This window comes from Salvia splendens, chromosome 1 (genome assembly GCF_004379255.2).
Source record: "Salvia splendens isolate huo1 chromosome 1, SspV2, whole genome shotgun sequence".
NCBI lineage: Eukaryota > Viridiplantae > Streptophyta > Magnoliopsida > Lamiales > Lamiaceae > Salvia > Salvia splendens.
Window position 1 is genome coordinate 4,783,524 of NC_056032.1, and position 17,616 is coordinate 4,801,139.

General features: G+C 38.5%; 2 protein-coding genes across 4 annotated transcripts; one reads left to right on the forward strand and one right to left on the reverse strand.

Annotated features, from left to right (window-relative positions):
- Window positions 1–494: 494 nt before the first annotated feature.
- LOC121794352 (phenolic glucoside malonyltransferase 1-like) lies at window positions 495–2,214 on the forward strand. Its single transcript, XM_042192483.1, has one exon. It carries the CDS (start codon window positions 708–710, stop codon window positions 2,097–2,099), a length of 1,392 nt encoding a protein of 463 aa, XP_042048417.1. The 5' UTR covers window positions 495–707; the 3' UTR covers window positions 2,100–2,214.
- A 3,073-nt stretch (window positions 2,215–5,287) lies between these two features.
- LOC121794362 (ankyrin repeat and zinc finger domain-containing protein 1-like) lies at window positions 5,288–9,642 on the reverse strand. 3 transcript variants are annotated; one of them, XM_042192502.1, is made up of 7 exons: window positions 9,232–9,642; window positions 8,165–8,628; window positions 7,676–7,790; window positions 6,532–7,209; window positions 6,068–6,145; window positions 5,826–5,936; window positions 5,288–5,733 (listed from the first exon to the last, which is right to left on the reverse strand). In XM_042192502.1, exons 1-7 carry the CDS (start codon window positions 9,577–9,579, stop codon window positions 5,470–5,472), a joined length of 2,058 nt encoding a protein of 685 aa, XP_042048436.1. In that variant the 5' UTR covers window positions 9,580–9,642; the 3' UTR covers window positions 5,288–5,469. The 3 variants fall into 3 exon arrangements, with proteins under 3 accessions (XP_042048436.1, XP_042048427.1, XP_042048442.1); XM_042192493.1 differs by having other exon boundaries at window positions 6,038–6,145; XM_042192508.1 differs by lacking the exon at window positions 6,068–6,145.
- Window positions 9,643–17,616: the final 7,974 nt, after the last annotated feature.

Below are 17,616 nucleotides of genomic sequence, written 5' to 3' on the forward strand. Positions count from 1 at the left end.
CTTACCGGGAAGGCCGTATAAGGGGGAATCGGGGCAGCTGTGTCTAACTGTATAAATGGAATACAAATATGGTATTTCACTCTAACATTTTGATTTTATTTTTTTTCATGTTTTATATTTTAAATTATTTTACATTTTACATTTTTTTAGTTTTAGGTTAATTAGATATTAGCCATTAATAAAACATAATTATAACTCTTAATCCGGTCAAAATTTATTTAAATCTCGTTAACCGTTACATTTTAACGGAACCGTCCATTTCGGACTAAATGTGATCCGATTTCAAATGTGAGGGACCGAATAATTTAAAAGATAATGTTTTGGACCAAGATCAAAAAATCGCAATATGTTAAGGACCATTTTGAGACTTTAGTCTTGACAATTTATCTTTGTTTTTATATTGTGAGTACTTATTTAGTACTCCTCCTCAAATATATTCGTCAAATTAAGAAAGAGAATTGCAATTTGCCCACCTCAATAAGAAAGTTCCCAGATAAATACACTTTCTACAAAGATCAACAATATTAATATAATAATACTCCACTAATAATAACTTGAAATGAAAAAACACGAAAATTTATGTGATAGGATCATCAACAACGTAATTGCTTTTACATAACTTGGCAGCATCGCCATAAATTCTCCGCCAAGTCCATCATCTGAATACTTTATCACCTAATCCATTCAGACTCCCGCCACCCTAATCCATGACGGCGACACCCAAAACCCTCTCCATCCTCCGCCGCTGCTCCGTTGCTCCTGCCAGCGACGCGGCGGAGCAACGCCTCCCTCTCACTTACTTCGACATGCTCTGGCTCTACTTCCACCCCATCGAGCGCCTCCTCTTCTACAAACACCCTTGCTCCGCCGCCGATTTCACGAAAACCATCGCCCCGCACCTCGAGAGCTCTCTTTCCCAAACGCTCCGCCACTACCTCCCTCTCGCCGGTAACTTACTCTACCCTCTCGATTCCGGTATGCCGGAGCTACGCTACTTCTCCGGCGATTCAGTCGCTGTCACTTTCGCCGAATCGAACAGAGATCCTGCTGATTTCGATTATCTCACCGGAAATCAGCCGCGGGAAGCGGATGATTTCCACCTCTTCGTGCCTAAGCTGCCGGAATCCACAACTGATTCCGAATCCGGATGTAGAAAATCTCCTCTACTAGCTATCCAGGTCACGCATTTTCCGGAGATCGGGATAGCTATCGGCGTTACTAACCACCACGTCGCCGGAGATGCGAGCTCCATCGTCGGATTCCTCAAAGCGTGGAGCTCAACAGCGAAACTCGGCGGAGAAGCCGAATTCGCTCCTCCGTTTTACGACCGATCGGTGCTGAAAGATCCGACGGGGAGAACGGAGCTATATTGGAACCAAATGCGCTCATTAAAGTTCGGCGAATCAAAGCCAGGAGCAATCACCCCTACCAATAAAGTCAGAGCAACGTTCATTTTGCAGAAAACCGATATCGAGAAGCTGAAGAAGCCGGTGATGGAGAGGGAACCGGATTCCAATTCCATCCACATCTCGTCGTTCACCGTGGCGACAGCCTATTTCTGGTGGTGCACCGACCGATCCGCGGCGGAGGCAGGGGATCAGATCGGCGACGAAGTTGCCGAATACTTCGGGTTCGCGGCGGACGCGCGGAGCAGGACGGATCCGCCGCTGGCGGCGGCGTATTTCGGTAACTGCGTGGGATTCGTGTTGGCGGAGTCGAGGCACGGGGTGATAAAAGGGGAGGAGGGGTTCCTGGTGGCGGCGAAGGTGGTTGGACAGGTAATTAGGGATAAGGTGAATAGGAAGGGGGAGCTGCTGAGCGATGCGGACGAGTGGGTGGTGAAATTCGGGCCGCTGTTGGGGAGTCGGGCGTTCGGGGTGGCGGGATCGCCCAAGTTCGACGTGTACGGCGTGGATTTCGGGTGGGGGAAGGCGGCGAAGTTTGAGTCGGTGTCGATTGATGGCGATCCCAATGCGTCCATATCGCTGTGCAAATCTAGGGATTTTGAGGGAGGACTGGAATTGGGGGTTTCGATGTCGAAGAGAGCCGTTGATGCCTTTGCAACTGCCTTCTATCATGGATTGAAGAAGACCCTCTAGTTCTAGTTCTAGTTCTCCATTTATGAATTTCCACTTTTTCAACTGCTAGATTAGATTGTACCATGTGTTTCAATTTTCATTTTTTAATAAAATACTGATAATTATATTTTGTGGATGTACAGACCAAGAACAAGAACGCTGTCAATGTTTTTTTATTGATATAAAATTTCATATTAATATGCCTAATTTGATCTTCATGCCTACACCGTGTGTGTAGAAAACATTTATAAGATTGTTTTTAATCATACACCAAAATCCAGAAAACATCTCCAACCACACATTAAACCCAAATCCATTTTTAATTTTTCTACATATGAAATACAATACCAAATATGATACTAATACAAATCAGCTTATTATTATTTAATTAATGTGAACTAAAACATTAAACCCAAATCCATTTTTAATTTTTCTACATATGAAATACAATACCAAATATGATACTAATACAAATCAGCTTATTATTATTTAATTAATGTGAACTAAAACACGAACAATAAATTACAATAATAAAATGAAAAACGTATCTAATAATCCGATAAATCATAACCAGATCCTCTAATATTGTCGAAGTAAAAATATGTTCTAGTTGCATCATCATTTTGTTGTTCTTGTTATTAAGCCCTTTCTTAAAATGTGTCTTCTTTCAGCTTAAAAATAAGCACGACTATGAGAGCATCCACTACGCGTCCCGCGCAAGGCTCGCGTTCCGTCCCGGAGGGACGGTTCCGCCGCGGGACGCGTTGCAACGTTCGTCCCGTCCCGTAGCCCGTCTCCAGCCCGTCCCGTAGCCCGTATCCCCGAGACAAGGGACGCGCCGGCCCGTCACGCACGCGGGCGACGTGGCGCGCCCCCGATGCATGCGTGACGCCCACTCGCTGGCCCGCGAGTGTGCGTCGTCACGGATGACGCAATAATTCATTTTTTTAAAATTTGAATTTTAATAAAAAAAAATATTTTTCAAACGGTAATGTTACTGTTAATTTTTTATTTTTTATTTATTTACTCTATAAATAATCCTATTTCATACTCATTTCACACACAAACACACATCTATTACTTTCAAATCCTCTCTATCACTACAATTTCCATCTTAAATCAACTCAAACAAATGGATCCTTTTGAGCAAATGCATCAATTAATGGAACAATCACTTGAAGAAGATCGACGACGAGAGGCGGAGGAACCCGCGCCACCCCCACGACGCTCCCGGAAGTACATCAATCGGAACCGGAATCGGAAGATCGATGATTGTCCGAGACGAAGGACCCGATGCGGGAAATTGGTTCGACCCCGAATCCCCCGGAAGCTCAACAGCAAGTAGTCCGCCGCGAAGTGGAGCGCATCCGTCTATACAAGAACGGTTGGCTATTCGGGCAAGGACACGCGACTCTAGCGCCCACACCCAACTCCAAGAGGATCTAATTTGGCACATTTGGGAAAACTTTGGCAGAGAAGATTAAATTATGTCATTTTTATTTTTTTAGAATTTTAATTATGTATTTTTTTCTTTTTTTAAAGTTTAAGTTGTAATGTTGTTTTAATTTTAATGAATTGTGTTTGTTTAAATTGAATTGAGTTGTAAAAAAAGATAAAAAATGAAATTGAATGAATAGTAATTAAGGGACGGTTAAGGGACGGAGCGTTGCAGGTTCCGTCCCCCCTTAGTTAAGGGATGGAGGAAAAAAGGACAGTGTGGCCCTCAAATAGTGGTCAAATAGTAGTTAAGGGACGGTATAGAGACAGCGTAGTGGATGGTCTGAGGATCGTCTATGGAGCTTAAGTTCATAGCTAGACAAGCGCCACAGTCAAAAGTTGAGATGGCGACAATGAAGATGCTCGATTTCAAGAGTACTTGACTCGATATGACGCAATAAGAAATAAAAAAAAGTTCATCTAGAACTTCGAAATGCGCTAGTTGATCATTTGTGGGAACAACACATAAATTTTGAGTCTTAAATTTTAGTTAATCCCTCCGTCCCCAAAGAGTATGAACAATGGGTTCAACTCGGATTTTAATAAATAAGGAGAAAAGTAAGAGAGGGAGAGAAATGGAAGTGGAAATAATGTTAGTGAAGAGTGAGGTCTACATTATTGTAATGGTATAACTTGTTAATAGTAATAGTAATATTTTGTAAATAAAATAATGTAAGTCGTTTGAATTTTTCAAAATTAGAAAGTTTATACTATTTAGGGAAGGGCGAAAAAAGAACTAGCATACTCTTTGGGGTTGAGGGAGTATTCTATATGCTTATTGTGATATGTTTTGTGTAACTGCAATATTTTTAAATGTGTTACTACAATTTATATTTCAGTTTTACTATAGCATCTTTAGTGTTTTTTAAATTTTAAGTTAGTGTACTTATATTTGACGATAAAGTATATTTATTATATAAATATGTTAATAAAAAATTAGCTAATTATATAAAATATTGTTAAAGTTTTATGGGATTAATGAGTAATTTAATTAAGTATATGGTATAATTGAAAAAGCATAAAAATTATGTGAATATAGAATATTCTTTTCCGTTTGAGTTTGTTATAAATGAATGAAGTGAAACTACTTTTTTGAGGGGACCTATACTCAAGAATGAATTTGAATTTTCTGAGCTAAATATACGTATTGAATATGTATAGCAGTATAGATATAGAAAACCTAGAAGAATTTATAAAATACTCAAGAAGATTATAAAAGATAATGTTAAATGAAATAATTTTTGGAGATTACGTAATCTTGTTGGAAAATATTTGTTTGTGATGTTGCATGAGGTTCCTATCAACTTACATGACAAATTCAATGGACCAGAATTTTCACAGACTTTAAAGCGACGAAACTTTTAATACCTCTCTTTAATTACAATAAGGTTGATACATCATAAGTTATACTAGCAAGTTCCACTTGTGTTGTTACTTGTGACATTGCGATTGCGATTGCTCTGCGTAGTCGGTAGTACATAGCAAGTGTTCCATCAATATATCCATCTATATTAGTATTTTAATTAATATATACTATTTTAATTATCTAATAAAGTTTACATTGTCTCTCATTTTGATTGATTAATTATCAACATGACAACGAAAATAAAACTGATCGTCCATCGACGAGGATTGAGACCAGTTACAATAAGTTTAAGACATCTTTGTTAAAACACACAAACAATGAGATAAAATTCAACATTTAGCCATACTACCAGCCAATAGAGATTTATTTTTCATTAACATTATTAAAATAGAATGTCAAGAGTAGAAGAGGAAAACAAAAACTGCAGCGACCAAAAATCTAAGACTATCTCAAACCCAAAAATGTATATATCCATTAATATTTCTGGAAAAAAAATTGGAAAAGAGAAGGCCAATGATCCGAAACTGTTCATCCATCTTCAAGGATCTCTCTGTGCACATGCATGCATGAAGTGCTGCAGTATTTGTAATGGTATCGATGAAAGGGTACTATACCAGCCAACGACACAAAACAGCACGAGCATAAGACATCACTTCCACTTGAATTATTTGACTGCAGATTACTTGGAGCAGCAACTGGTGCAGATTCTTGAGCTTTTAATGCTGCGATTCGCCTCTCTGCGGCTGCAGCTCTCTTTTCCCTCTCCGCATCTTGATTTCTTTTAAGCACCTCCTACATATTTGGGGAAAATTTTAAGTGGTTTTAGGCATCTGATGAAGCTGGCAAGATGGATACCAGAATTGGGAAATGCAACACATGGATACCTCTTTTGATGCTGCTGAACCGGTAGAGTGAGACTGGCCTTTAGTAGTTAATAAAGAACTTCCTGGATTACCGGGCTTAGACGAGTTATTACTGGATTCAGTAGCTTCAGCCTGTTCACCGCATGAAAAATGTATAAATAAGGATACAGACTAACAACAGATGATCATGACACAGCAATTAGAATATAAATGACTAGTGTTGGATTAAATACGTGGGCAAGCAAAACAAAAAGGAGACAAACCTGGGCCTTCTTTTCTTTCGCTTTCTTAACTTTCTTTAACTCTTTCGCTTTGGCTTTCCTCTTGGCATCTTTTTCTGCCTAATATAAATTTCAGATAAAACAAAAATTAGAAATAAGTGACAGCATTATTTGCTGACTAGCACAACCATAGCATCAAGTAGGCTAATGGAAACTTGTACGTCACAGTAGGAACATAAGATCTTGAATCCAATTTAAAATGCATTTAAGTAACACTACTACACATTATCAACTTAAAAATATTCCACCACTAGCGGTCCCCTCAGATGATGAAGTTCAAGTAAATTGGAAGATACTATTCAGATGATAATGGAGATAAGAAGAAGCAAAATTGTTTTGATTTACATATTTTTATTACACACAGGGGTTAACTGTTAAGAAGTCAAACTTGTATCTAGTTATCAGGCTGAAAAGGATTGATGCAAATTCATAAAGAAATGCTTTACCTGCTTAGCTGCTTGAGATTCCTCCATCTCTTTTGTCAAAGGACTGGGTACTTTTGCAGCATGCCAGTCCCATTTTTCCATGTTTGATGCCATGAAGCGTCTGAACGTATTTCTAACCTCCTTGTCAGTGGCAAGCATATATGGTGTTTGGCTCCTCTCATCTTTAATGCAAGGATCTAAACCCTGCTCTAGGAATTCCAGAACTTTTTGAACGTTTCCAGACTTTGCTGCTTCATGCAAAAGTGTTGATATGCCAACAGCATTTAGCACATCTTTGGATTCATACGAAACAGACAAACCATCCATTTGAGATACTAAGGAACTGGCTTCAGCAACTTTTGTACCATCTGAATCTTCTTTGGACTTCAATCCACTGGATTCAGTATAGCTGTGGTTTCCACTCTTTACACTAGATAATGATTCCTCTTTTGTATCAGGGGTTGTTTCCTCAACGATCTCGGAGGAAACTTGTACAAGCAAGCTGTATATTCGCCTAGCTTCCTTCAAGGTTGGCCTCCTAACTGTCAACGGAATATTTCTTATTGCACGTTCTTGACAGATGAAATAAGGTTTTTCTCCATCAAAAAGTAGTTGACGGTTATTAGAAGGAGCATAAATAAAGATGCAGGAGGCCATGGCAAAATGAGGCTTCCATAAAGTAAGTAGTTCTTGGATATCCTGGTTATTGAGGAAACGTGAATCAGTCCAGCACCCCAAAGAATATTAACTTCAAAATAAAGGCTGCATTTTTTGCCAAATATAGTCAACAAAATAAACTAGTAAGAGGCTGGAATAGACTACATGCTAAATAGGATTTGGTTTTGCAGAGAGGAGTTGATTGCAGAACAAAAGTATAGAGTTATTAACGATATAAAATTGCTTGTCATGGTCGGGCAAATTATCTTCGTGGGAACTAGACAGGATCGCATATGATAGAACTCTAGAAACATACACTAAAGTATGAAAAATGCAAGAATTTCAACATATTAGAACATATTTTCGAAGAATATTTTCACCATTTGTCTAAGTAATGTGGAGGCGCAAATCACAGATTAAACCAAACCTTCTTCAGGAAAAAAAAACAGAACAAAGTTCAGCACGTACTACCAAAATCATTTGACATGACTAGACAAGAACCTCATACCTTTTTGAGACCAAGCTCATTATAGCGACGAAGTGAAGCCCCAGCAGAATGAATAGCTTGTCCACCTGCGTCTTTTAATGATTGTTTTTTACCAGCCTTGGCCCTCACAACATATCTACATCAAAGAACCACTTGTGCTGTTAAATCAACTAGGACAATGGAAGGCAAAGGATACATGGAATCCTGAAGGAAGGAAAATAATAAGAGGAAGAGGATGACAATATTCACATATAAATCACTCAATTGTTATATGAATGAACTTATAAAATTTTTCCTAACTGCAAAACAAGTTGGAAGTTGGAAACAATTGCAACACTTTTTCCATCTTTGCATACTTAGGTCAAAATAAAACCAAGAAATAGAAGTCCAAATCAATTTTGTTACAAATGAGGGCAGGAAGACGTCCTTTGAGGTGCAAGCAAGATAAAACAAAAAATCAAAACAATTTAAACTGGTCATACATTTTGTATTCTGAACTAAGGAACTAACCTGTGAAATGTCTTATGAGCCACAAGTGAATTCCCATCAAATACACACCCAGCAAAATGCCCACCCCTTGCAAGTAAGACAATCCTCAATCTGGAGTTATCTCTAGGTTCATGAACTATGTATCTCAGCTTTTCAATCACTTCTCTTGGGGTCAAATATACAACTCCAGCCCCATCCATGAAATGGGGCTTATCAGTGTCATATGAAATACTATCAGAGTCATCAAGAAATAAGCATTTCAAGACTGAAACTATCTCCCCATCTTTTAGTTTTATACATATTTTACGTTTTGATAGTCCACCGAATTCACGTTTCCTGTCACCAAGAAGACTAGTCTCTCTCTCGTCCTCGTCATCTGATCCAGAAATACTTGACACGTCGTAGTCTTTAGACAATGAATTTGCACTTGCTTCATCAAAATCTTCCTCGTTAAGGATGCTCTTTCCAGCAATGCTTAGCTTTATCTGGGGATCAGACATCCACACATCGTCAAGTAAATCAAGATGCCAAAAAAATGAGGCCTATATTACAGGTGAGGAGTGGGTGAACAATTGTGCTTTTTGAACACTCCACCAGAAATGTAGGCGAAAGAAGTGCACTACTACATACGAACAATACAACAACAAATCAACCAATCAGTCCTTGTCATAAGAAAAAAAAACTTGTTTACATTAATAAAATTCACAAGAATTTATGATTAAAATTGGCTGCAGATTATATTACCCTATGAGCCAATTGGATTACCAAACAGAACCATATAACTGACTAAAGCTTAGGCATCAACTAATTGAAGGCAATCTAGCGTAGTTAAGAACCCCTGCCCTGAAAATTGAAGGCAATTTGCAAGTTTCCAAACTCAAATTTTCCGCAAGCATCCCAACTACCCTATCGACAAACAAGCCGAATCACAGACCGCATACGCTCCAAATCATCAAATCGAAATCAAAATGCTTAATGACCTAAAAATGTATAAACTGAAAACTAATTCCAACTCCATTAAATCACACATGCTCAGTATCTGCAATCGAGAATTAAAAGAAACCTCATAGGAAAACAGGATAACATACATTGAAACGGTGCAGGTCGGATTTGAAGTGGTAGCGCTGGTCTTGGAGAGACTCAAACTCCCCCTTACACGTATTGCAAGACCATCTCTGCATAATTTTACCACTGCTATTAACATTTCCGTCATGATTGGTGTTTTCGGAAGCTTCTTTTTCCGATTTCGATTCTTCAACGCCATCGTCGGGCGAAGTTTCAAAATCCGAGGAGGTGGAGTTGAAGAGGCGGCAGGAATCGAAGAAGTTCGGCGGGGCTTCAAATATCGAACGGTGTCGCCTCGTCTGGTCCGGCTTGTTGTGCTTCCGCGGAAGTGGTTTCGCCGCCTTATCAACGGCGGCGGCGTCGCTAGCCATGGCTATTAAATAACTTCCCTCTTTGAGACGCTCAGAAATTCCGTTCAACGCTTGTTATATCTTTCAAGAATTAAAAATAAATCTTATTGCTAATTATTTTCCGATTTACATACTGATGTGTCAACGGAATTTTTTTCTCAATACATGTACAAATATTATTGCAAACATATAATATTAAAAGTTTCAAATTACTGTAAATTTTCTGAATTTTACATTAAATTAATAACTAACCTTAATGGGCATGTATGTGGAGTAATTTATTTGGGTGGAATAGTTTTTACTTTTTAGTAATATGCATATGCATAGCCTTATTGGCATTTTAATTAAACTCATCTATGATCTATGTCCATCGCTTAAAAGTCATGAGTGCAACAAAACTTTGATAAATGTGATCCATGAGTAATTGATAAAAGTGTAATACTGGCGTATCCAGGATATTTGATTCGGGGTGCGAAACTGTATGAAAAATAATTATATAACTCATTAAATAATAGTACATCTTAAAATACTATTCAATTTTAAAATTGCATGTTTTAAAATACAAATAACACTTATTTTATAATACAATTAAACTAACAAATTTACGACAAATTCATTCGACGTGAATATATAAATTGAGATAGTTATATGTTGTTTACCTAAACAAAGTACTCCTTAAATAATCTTTAAAATAAAACTCTATAATAAATAACACGTGTAATACCATTTATTTAGCAATTTATGTTACAATAATCGTTCGATGTGATATAATCCTATATTGTTTATCTAAATAAAAACTAAATTATCAAAAGAATACTATATTTATATCAAAAGTAATAGGATAGAAAGAGGAAAGAATTGACAAATTATTCAGTCTTATAAATTATTTAGCCAAAACATTAATATAAGAGTACAAATTTAGATTAAAAAATACAAACTATTCATTAATATAAATTAAAATTGTGATAAAGAAATAAGTGTATAAATTGAGATAAAGAAAGAAAAATAGACATAAACCACAAATAGAGTAAAGCAACTCGATCTCATGTCTCAAGTTGAGAATAAAAAAAATTAAAATTAAGATAAATAAAGAGAAATGGAACATAAAAAATAGATGAATAAATCTAGAGAGTAGTAGGACTTGATCACAGGCCTACCAAGTGAAAGTGCTGTTGCTAGACGTCACCACGGTTCCGGAACCGGCGGTTCACGGTTCGGAACCGCCGGTTCCGGTTCAATAAATTGATGAACCTGAACCGGCCCGGCCAAGGTGTGGCGGTTCCGGTTCGTGAACCGTGGAACCGCCGGTGATTGGCCGGTTCCGGGCCGGTTCGGCCGGTTCGGCGGTTCGTTTTGATTTTTTTTTTTTTTTTTTTGCATTTTGTAAATTGTAATTCAAGTTTAAAATGTAAAAAAACTTGCGTAAATAACATTAGAATGAAGCGATTGTACAAATGTAATTTTATTGATACAAATTACAACTTCAAAATTACAAATTACAACTTTAAAATTACAAATTACAAGTTAAAATTTACAAATTACAACATAAAAATTAGAAATTACAACTTCAAAATTATAAATTACAAAAGACTTAAAGTCTTCATTACAATTTACAAAATTACATATTCGAAATAAAGGGGAGAAAAAAGAAATAAAGGAAAAGGACTTGAGCTCAACTTAAATTTAAACTTAAATTTAAAATTTAAGTTGAAATATAAGTTGAGATGCCTACGTATCCTCAATGCTCAATTGCATTTTGGAATCAAAGTCCACGTAGTTCTCTTACCTTGCTTACCTATTTGGCTTGATCGGAAGTATTGGCGCCTACTCTTCTTCGTCGGGGAAGTAGTCTTGGTCGGGTTGTACTACTAGTTTGTCCCAATCCGGTTCTTGGTCTCTAATTTCGGCGGAGCACCAATCATCAAGTAACATGGTGGCTTCCATGTTTTGTCCGGTGAGCCTACTTCTTCGGTCGTCCAAGACGTTGCCTCCAACACTAAAGGCGGACTCGACGGCGACAGTGGAAGCCGGAACCGAAAAGATCTCCTTGGCCATTGATGCAAGGATGGGAAAATCTTTCTCGTGTGAAGACCACCAATCTAGGACGTCGATTTGTTGGGGAACGGGACCTCCTTCTTCCTCATTGAATGAAAAGTGTGAGTCTAAATATAAATCTAACTCACTTACCGAATGTGCCGTCCTTCCTCCGCTGCTGAAGGCGTATAGGTCCGCCAATTGGGATTGGGTGTCGGGGTCATCAACTTGGAAGAAGCCAAAGTTCTGTGTTTGACGGGGGGGTCTAGGTCGAACTTGGTGGGTAGTGTTGTACTTGACTTCGTAATCGTGAAAGAGAGACCGCAAGTCGAACTCAAAATTTCTTTGGAGGCTTGGGAGGTGGGGGAGGTTTATTTGGAATGTTTGGGCAAGGTTTATGTAGTTGTCGTCGTCGTCGTCAGTTTGCAAAGCTCGGAGTGGTTCAAGATCAATAGAAGCTAAACTGTTGTAATAAAATTCTAAAATTTTGAAAGTACCAACTAGTTTCCACTTTGGATCCAAAACTTTGGCAAGCAAAAACACTGTTGGGATCTCATTGAAATACTTGAGCCATTTTTCAACCATGTAATATAAAACACACATAAGCTCAAGATTGTTTGCGGAATTTTTCATTGCAGTTTTAAAACCAAGTGATATGATCATGCAATGTTCTAAAACACGAACGGATGTGCAATAATACACACCCGATAACTCCATAGTAGCACTTCGAAAATTTTTGAATAATTTAAATAAACTCAGGCTTTGTTCCCAACAAGAAGATGTTAGATATAAATCATCAACAGGGTAAGTTCTATAAAAATCAACTAAATAGTCTATATGCTCCATTGTAGATTGCAACATGTCATATGTAGAGTTCCATCTAGTAGAAACGTCTAAAGTAAACTTTGTGTACCTTATTTTCTTCGAGTGGCAATACTTCTTCCACACCTTGCCAATTTGAGGCTTCCAGTGGATCAAGGATACAACTGTAGTAATAGGTTGAATATGTCTTTGCCATAAAGACAAAGCATCTTGTACACATAAGTTTAAAATATGACAAATACATCGTTGATGAAAATACTTACCACTTATCACCGGGGAGCAAGCCGCAATTAAATCGGATATAATTGCGGTGTTGGCGGTTGCGTTATCAAAACCAACCGAAAATATCTTGTTGCATAACTCATACTCATTCAAAACTTGAATAATTAAAGAAGCAATTGCTTGTGCGGTGTGTGGGGAAGGAAATTGTCTAAAACCAATCAAACGTTTATTTAAAGACCAACTATTGTCTATAAAATGACAAGAAATACCCATGTAAGAATTTCGTTGGAAAGAATCCGTCCACACATCGGAGCAAATATTAACTTTGTGCCCCAAGGTGGATAGACTCTTTGCAATTTCCATTTTTTTTTCAAAATACTGCCGGTTGTTAGATCTTTGAGCAGTAGAGGGGGGAATTCTTTTTGCAGCAACATTAAAAGCTTGTTGCATAGTCATTTCATATTTTCTGTCATTAAAAAAATTGAACGGCAAATGTTTCATTGCCGCCCATCTTACCATGGTATCGGTAGTATTTTTGGGATCGTATTTAAATAGTGGCGTACCTGTTTGAGACGATGAGCCGGCGGGGAAGTTGATTTGGGTTTGGGATCTAGAATGCCCAAATTCCACGGGGTGTTTTGCCTTCAAATGGCGTGTGAGAGTACCATATCCCCCACCGATTACAAATGGATAGACTTTATCGCAATAGTTGCAATAAGCTTTGAACTCGCCTGTCTCCACGGTAGTGGTCGAATCATCAGGATTAGAAATTACCACCGGGACCTTCTTGTAATGTTTGGTGAAGATGTCGGATTTCAACTTTGGAGGCATCTTCTTCTTTTGTCTCCCGGAAGGAGGAGGAGCTTCGGCCTCCTCGTCATTTTCGCCAACTTGGCCGGCGCTAGAAGGTGGGAATTGATGCGATCCATCGTCGCCTTCGTCCGATGATAGATTCACATCGTATTCGAAACGCGAATCCGAATGTGGCTCTTCGTCGCCGAGGGTGGCAAGTAACAAGGCCGCATTTCGATCTTCTTCCTCCTACGAGAATTATACACATTAAAACATATCATATAACATATTAAAACATATTAAAACTTACTAAAACATATTAAAACATATAAAACTTACTAAAACATATTAAAACTTACTAAAACATATTAAAACATATTAACATATTAAAACTTACTAAAACATATTAAAACTTATAACATATAAATCAAAGGAAGGACCACGCTGAGGCATTCCACAATAGGCCATCTTGCACAAGGATATAAGAAAAGGCGGTAGTCCGCACATAATCTTTTTCCGAGCAAGTATACCAAATGGTGCTCTCAAATTAAAGACTTATCATATAACATATTAAAACATATTAAAACTTACTAAAACATATTAAAACATATAAAACTTACTAAAACATATTAAAACATATTAAAACATATTAACATATTAAAACTTACTAAAACATATTAAAACTTATAACATATAAATCAAAGGAAGGACGACGCTGAGGCATTCCACAATAGGCCATCTTGCACAAGGATATAAGAAAAGGCGGTAGTCCGCACATAATCTTTTTCCGAGCAAGTATACCAAATGGTGCTCTCAAATTAAAGACTTATCATATAACATATTAAAACATATTAAAACTTACTAACATATTAAAACTTATATCATATAACATAATAAAACATATTAAAAAACTACTAACATATTAAAACTTATTATAACATATTAACATAGTAAAACATTTAATTTAGAAGTTTAGAACTTACTTGTAATCGAAGAGCGGCTCGCCTTCCCACCTCCTCCGCAACTTGTGCTCTAGAAGGGGCACGACGACGACGAGAGTCACTTTGATCTTGGGCAATTCCCTTGCCCCGATCACCACCACGACGAGATGAAGACATGATATTATGGAAATTGGAAGTAGAGAATAGAGAGTAGTGTTTATGTGATATTAACGTAAACAAGAACAACGTGAGTAAATTATGAGCGCAAATAACGTAAACAACTTGAGAGAAAGAGGATGGAGAATAGAGAAATTGAGATTGAGAGAGAAATTCTTATCAACACAAGAATGGGGTAAGTAGAAAATGAAGATGAGGGGGTATTTATAGGGGAAAAATGTGATTAAAAAAAGAAAAAAAAAAAGAAAAAATTTCAAATTTTTGAAATCCGGCGGAACCGCCGGTTTACTCGTTGAACCGCCGGTTTTTGGTCAGAAACCGCCGGTTTCGTCAACGGTTTTCTGACAAAAACCGGCGGTTTCTGACCCGGTTTCTGAAAAGGCTACGTCTAGGCCGGTGGTAGCCTGAAAAGGTGTCGGAACCGGCGAACCGCCGGTTCGGAACCGCCGGTTCCGGTGAAAACCGGCGGTTCGGAACCGCCGGTTACGGTTCGCAAATTTCATGAACCTGAACCGGCCCGTCGGAACCGCCGGTTCCGGTCACGGTTCGGAACCGCCGCCGACGGTTCCGGTTCCGATTCGGAACCGCCGGTGACGGTTCCGGGCCGGTTCAGCCGGGCCGGTTCGGTTTGGTGATGTCTGCCTGTTGCTCTACCACCTAATCTCTTGCAATTTTATTGAATTATCCCTCAATATTATTCTTAAGTACCTCTAAGAGCATCCACAATGGCGCCTAACGCACCGCCTAGCCGTGCGCCGGCGCTAGGCGGTCGCTAGGCGAACCATTGGAGGAGCCGAAAACCGCCGAGAGGTTTTCCGGAAATCAATTTCGCCTAGCGCTAGGCAGTCAAAATCCGCTGGGCGATCCGCTCGGCTCCATTGCAGCGCCCGGATCGCCCAGCGCATAGCCCATCGGATTTTTTATTTTTAATTTTCGAAACACTATATATACGCGATTTGCACTTCATTTTCATTCGCACCACTTGTATTAACGAGTACTCTCTCTATCTTAATTTCTGTACAAGATCACCACCGAGAAATGGATCTGAACAACGAGCCTAGTTCAGGGACGAGCGGTTCTCAAACTCCCCCAATCCCCGTTGGAGGCGGATGGAATCAGATGCCCGGGTACTACAACATGTACCCATGGCAGCAGATGCTACCCGGGATGCCGACCGGAGGGAGTCGGTGGCGGTGGCGACGGCGACGACGGAGGCAAGGGAGCCGACGAGTGATTTTTTTTAAGTAATGTACTTTTTGCGATTTTGAATGTAATTTTTTTTATTAATGTACTTTTTAAAAATTTTTGTACTTTTTTAATTTATTGTATTTTTTTTAAAAATTAAAATAGTATTATTAATGTTTCCCGTATATGTCTCGTAAATTAAATTCCGTATATTGTGTTATTAGTGATGTGGCTATTGATGTGGCTGGGCTATTTATGATATGGCTAGGCTATGGCTGGGCTATTTCTGATGTGGCAGGAGGATTTTTAGTATTGATAATGTGGCAGGAGGAGTTTGTGGCTAGGCTATAACCACTGTGGATGCTTTAAATTACCCCTTGGATACGCCACTGCAGTGAAGAATTGCTTCATTTAGCCAAAAATATATTTATATTAGTTTATTCAAGTTTTTTCCAACAACTTTGAAAAAGGTGATAAAATGGAGTAGTACTTCATGAACTTTTGAATTTATAGTAAATTTGCCATAAAATTCAATTTCACTCGGTTTTAACATTATGTCGCGCATTTGGATGTTCATATCATCTAGCAACCGATTTATGAATACACAAACTTTGAATGTTGTAAAAAAAAAACTTTCAATGATATCAAAATGTGCTCCAACTTTTGTTAAGTTAAATAGTTTTTGTTGTTAGAAATAGTGGGAAGAAATTCCCAAGCCGTGTACAGGCGGTACTCTAACTATTACAATCAAAAGGAAACTTGCAACAAAAAGAGGAATGAAAATTACAACGGAAATAAAGCAAACCAAATTTATAAGTCGAGTCGAGGAAAGCCCTCTTTCCGCAAGACAAATTACGCCCTGGCTAGTGCTCACGGAATGACGTATTGCCCCCAAAGATAAAACGACTTCCTCCTAGCGTGTAGAAGCACCTCAAACCCGCTAGGCACTGGCGAACTTGATGGAGTTCTGAGAATCGAGCTAGACAATGCTCCTAAGATGCACACTAGAATGCTTGAGACTAGAGAAAGGGAGAATGATTGTTGGTGTTTTTTTCTATCTATCTCTCAAATCCACACCTATTTATAGGATAGGAGTGGCCACATGAGAGGTCTCGACATTAAGGCACCTCATAAACGCTTGGAGGTTGAAAAGCCAAAAGACTTAGGAAAAGGAAATGTTTTGAGATCCTTCTAATTTCCCACATGTTTTTCCTACAATCCCCCACATTGGTTAGAGCGCTGCAAGCTCAAACCAACACCAGACACAAATGCATGTATGCAGACTCTTTTGCTCAATTCTCGAGAAACAATATTGCATTTGGAATAGTAGCTTGGGGCTTTGAACTTTCCATAGTCAACACTATCGGGCATACCGGCGGCCTGGTGGACGTGATGCCTTGAACCATTCCTCCTTGGTGTATACCGAGACAATAATATTGACACAATATTATTTACAAACTCATCAGTTCTCACGTTTGTGTCCATTACTGGCCATGGAACACCACTTTGGATTCATAAGTGATTCACATGTTGAAGCGGCCCACACTTCTTCACTTACATAGGCGATTCTTTTCCAGGTATCCTGCAATACCCACCTCCTCGAGGTTTCTAAGAATCATTAAAAGTCAAAACTTAGCCTCTTACCACATGCAGGTTACAACACTCAATGCTTTCTAAAGAATGTGCGAAGATTAAAATCTTCTGAGTGTTACAGCTAGATTTGTATAGCTTCGTTTTCCCATTGAACCAATCCCATGGGATCTCCAATCGTATGGTTGGGTTACCACTATACTCATCTTTTAAGATGTGGTTTTTATTCCCATTCCTTTTAGCAATTTATGCATTTGATCACGGTTTAAACCTTTTTTTTAACGGATCCGCTAAG

What these genes read in the sequence shown, in the direction of transcription:
- LOC121794352 (XM_042192483.1), top strand. Translation starts at nt 708, where the DNA reads ATGACGGCGACACCCAAAACCCTCTCCATCCTCCGCCGCTGCTCCGTT.
- LOC121794362 (XM_042192493.1), bottom strand. Translation starts at nt 9,579, where the DNA reads ATGGCTAGCGACGCCGCCGCCGTTGATAAGGCGGCGAAACCACTTCCG. An exon ending in GCTCATAAGACATTTCACAG is followed by an intron (nt 7,791 to 8,164) that starts GTTAGTTCCTTA and finishes TCTTTGATGTAG; the next exon opens with ATATGTTGTGAGGGCCAAGG. An exon ending in AATCTCAAGCAGCTAAGCAG is followed by an intron (nt 6,146 to 6,531) that starts GTAAAGCATTTC and finishes AATTTATATTAG; the next exon opens with GCAGAAAAAGATGCCAAGAG.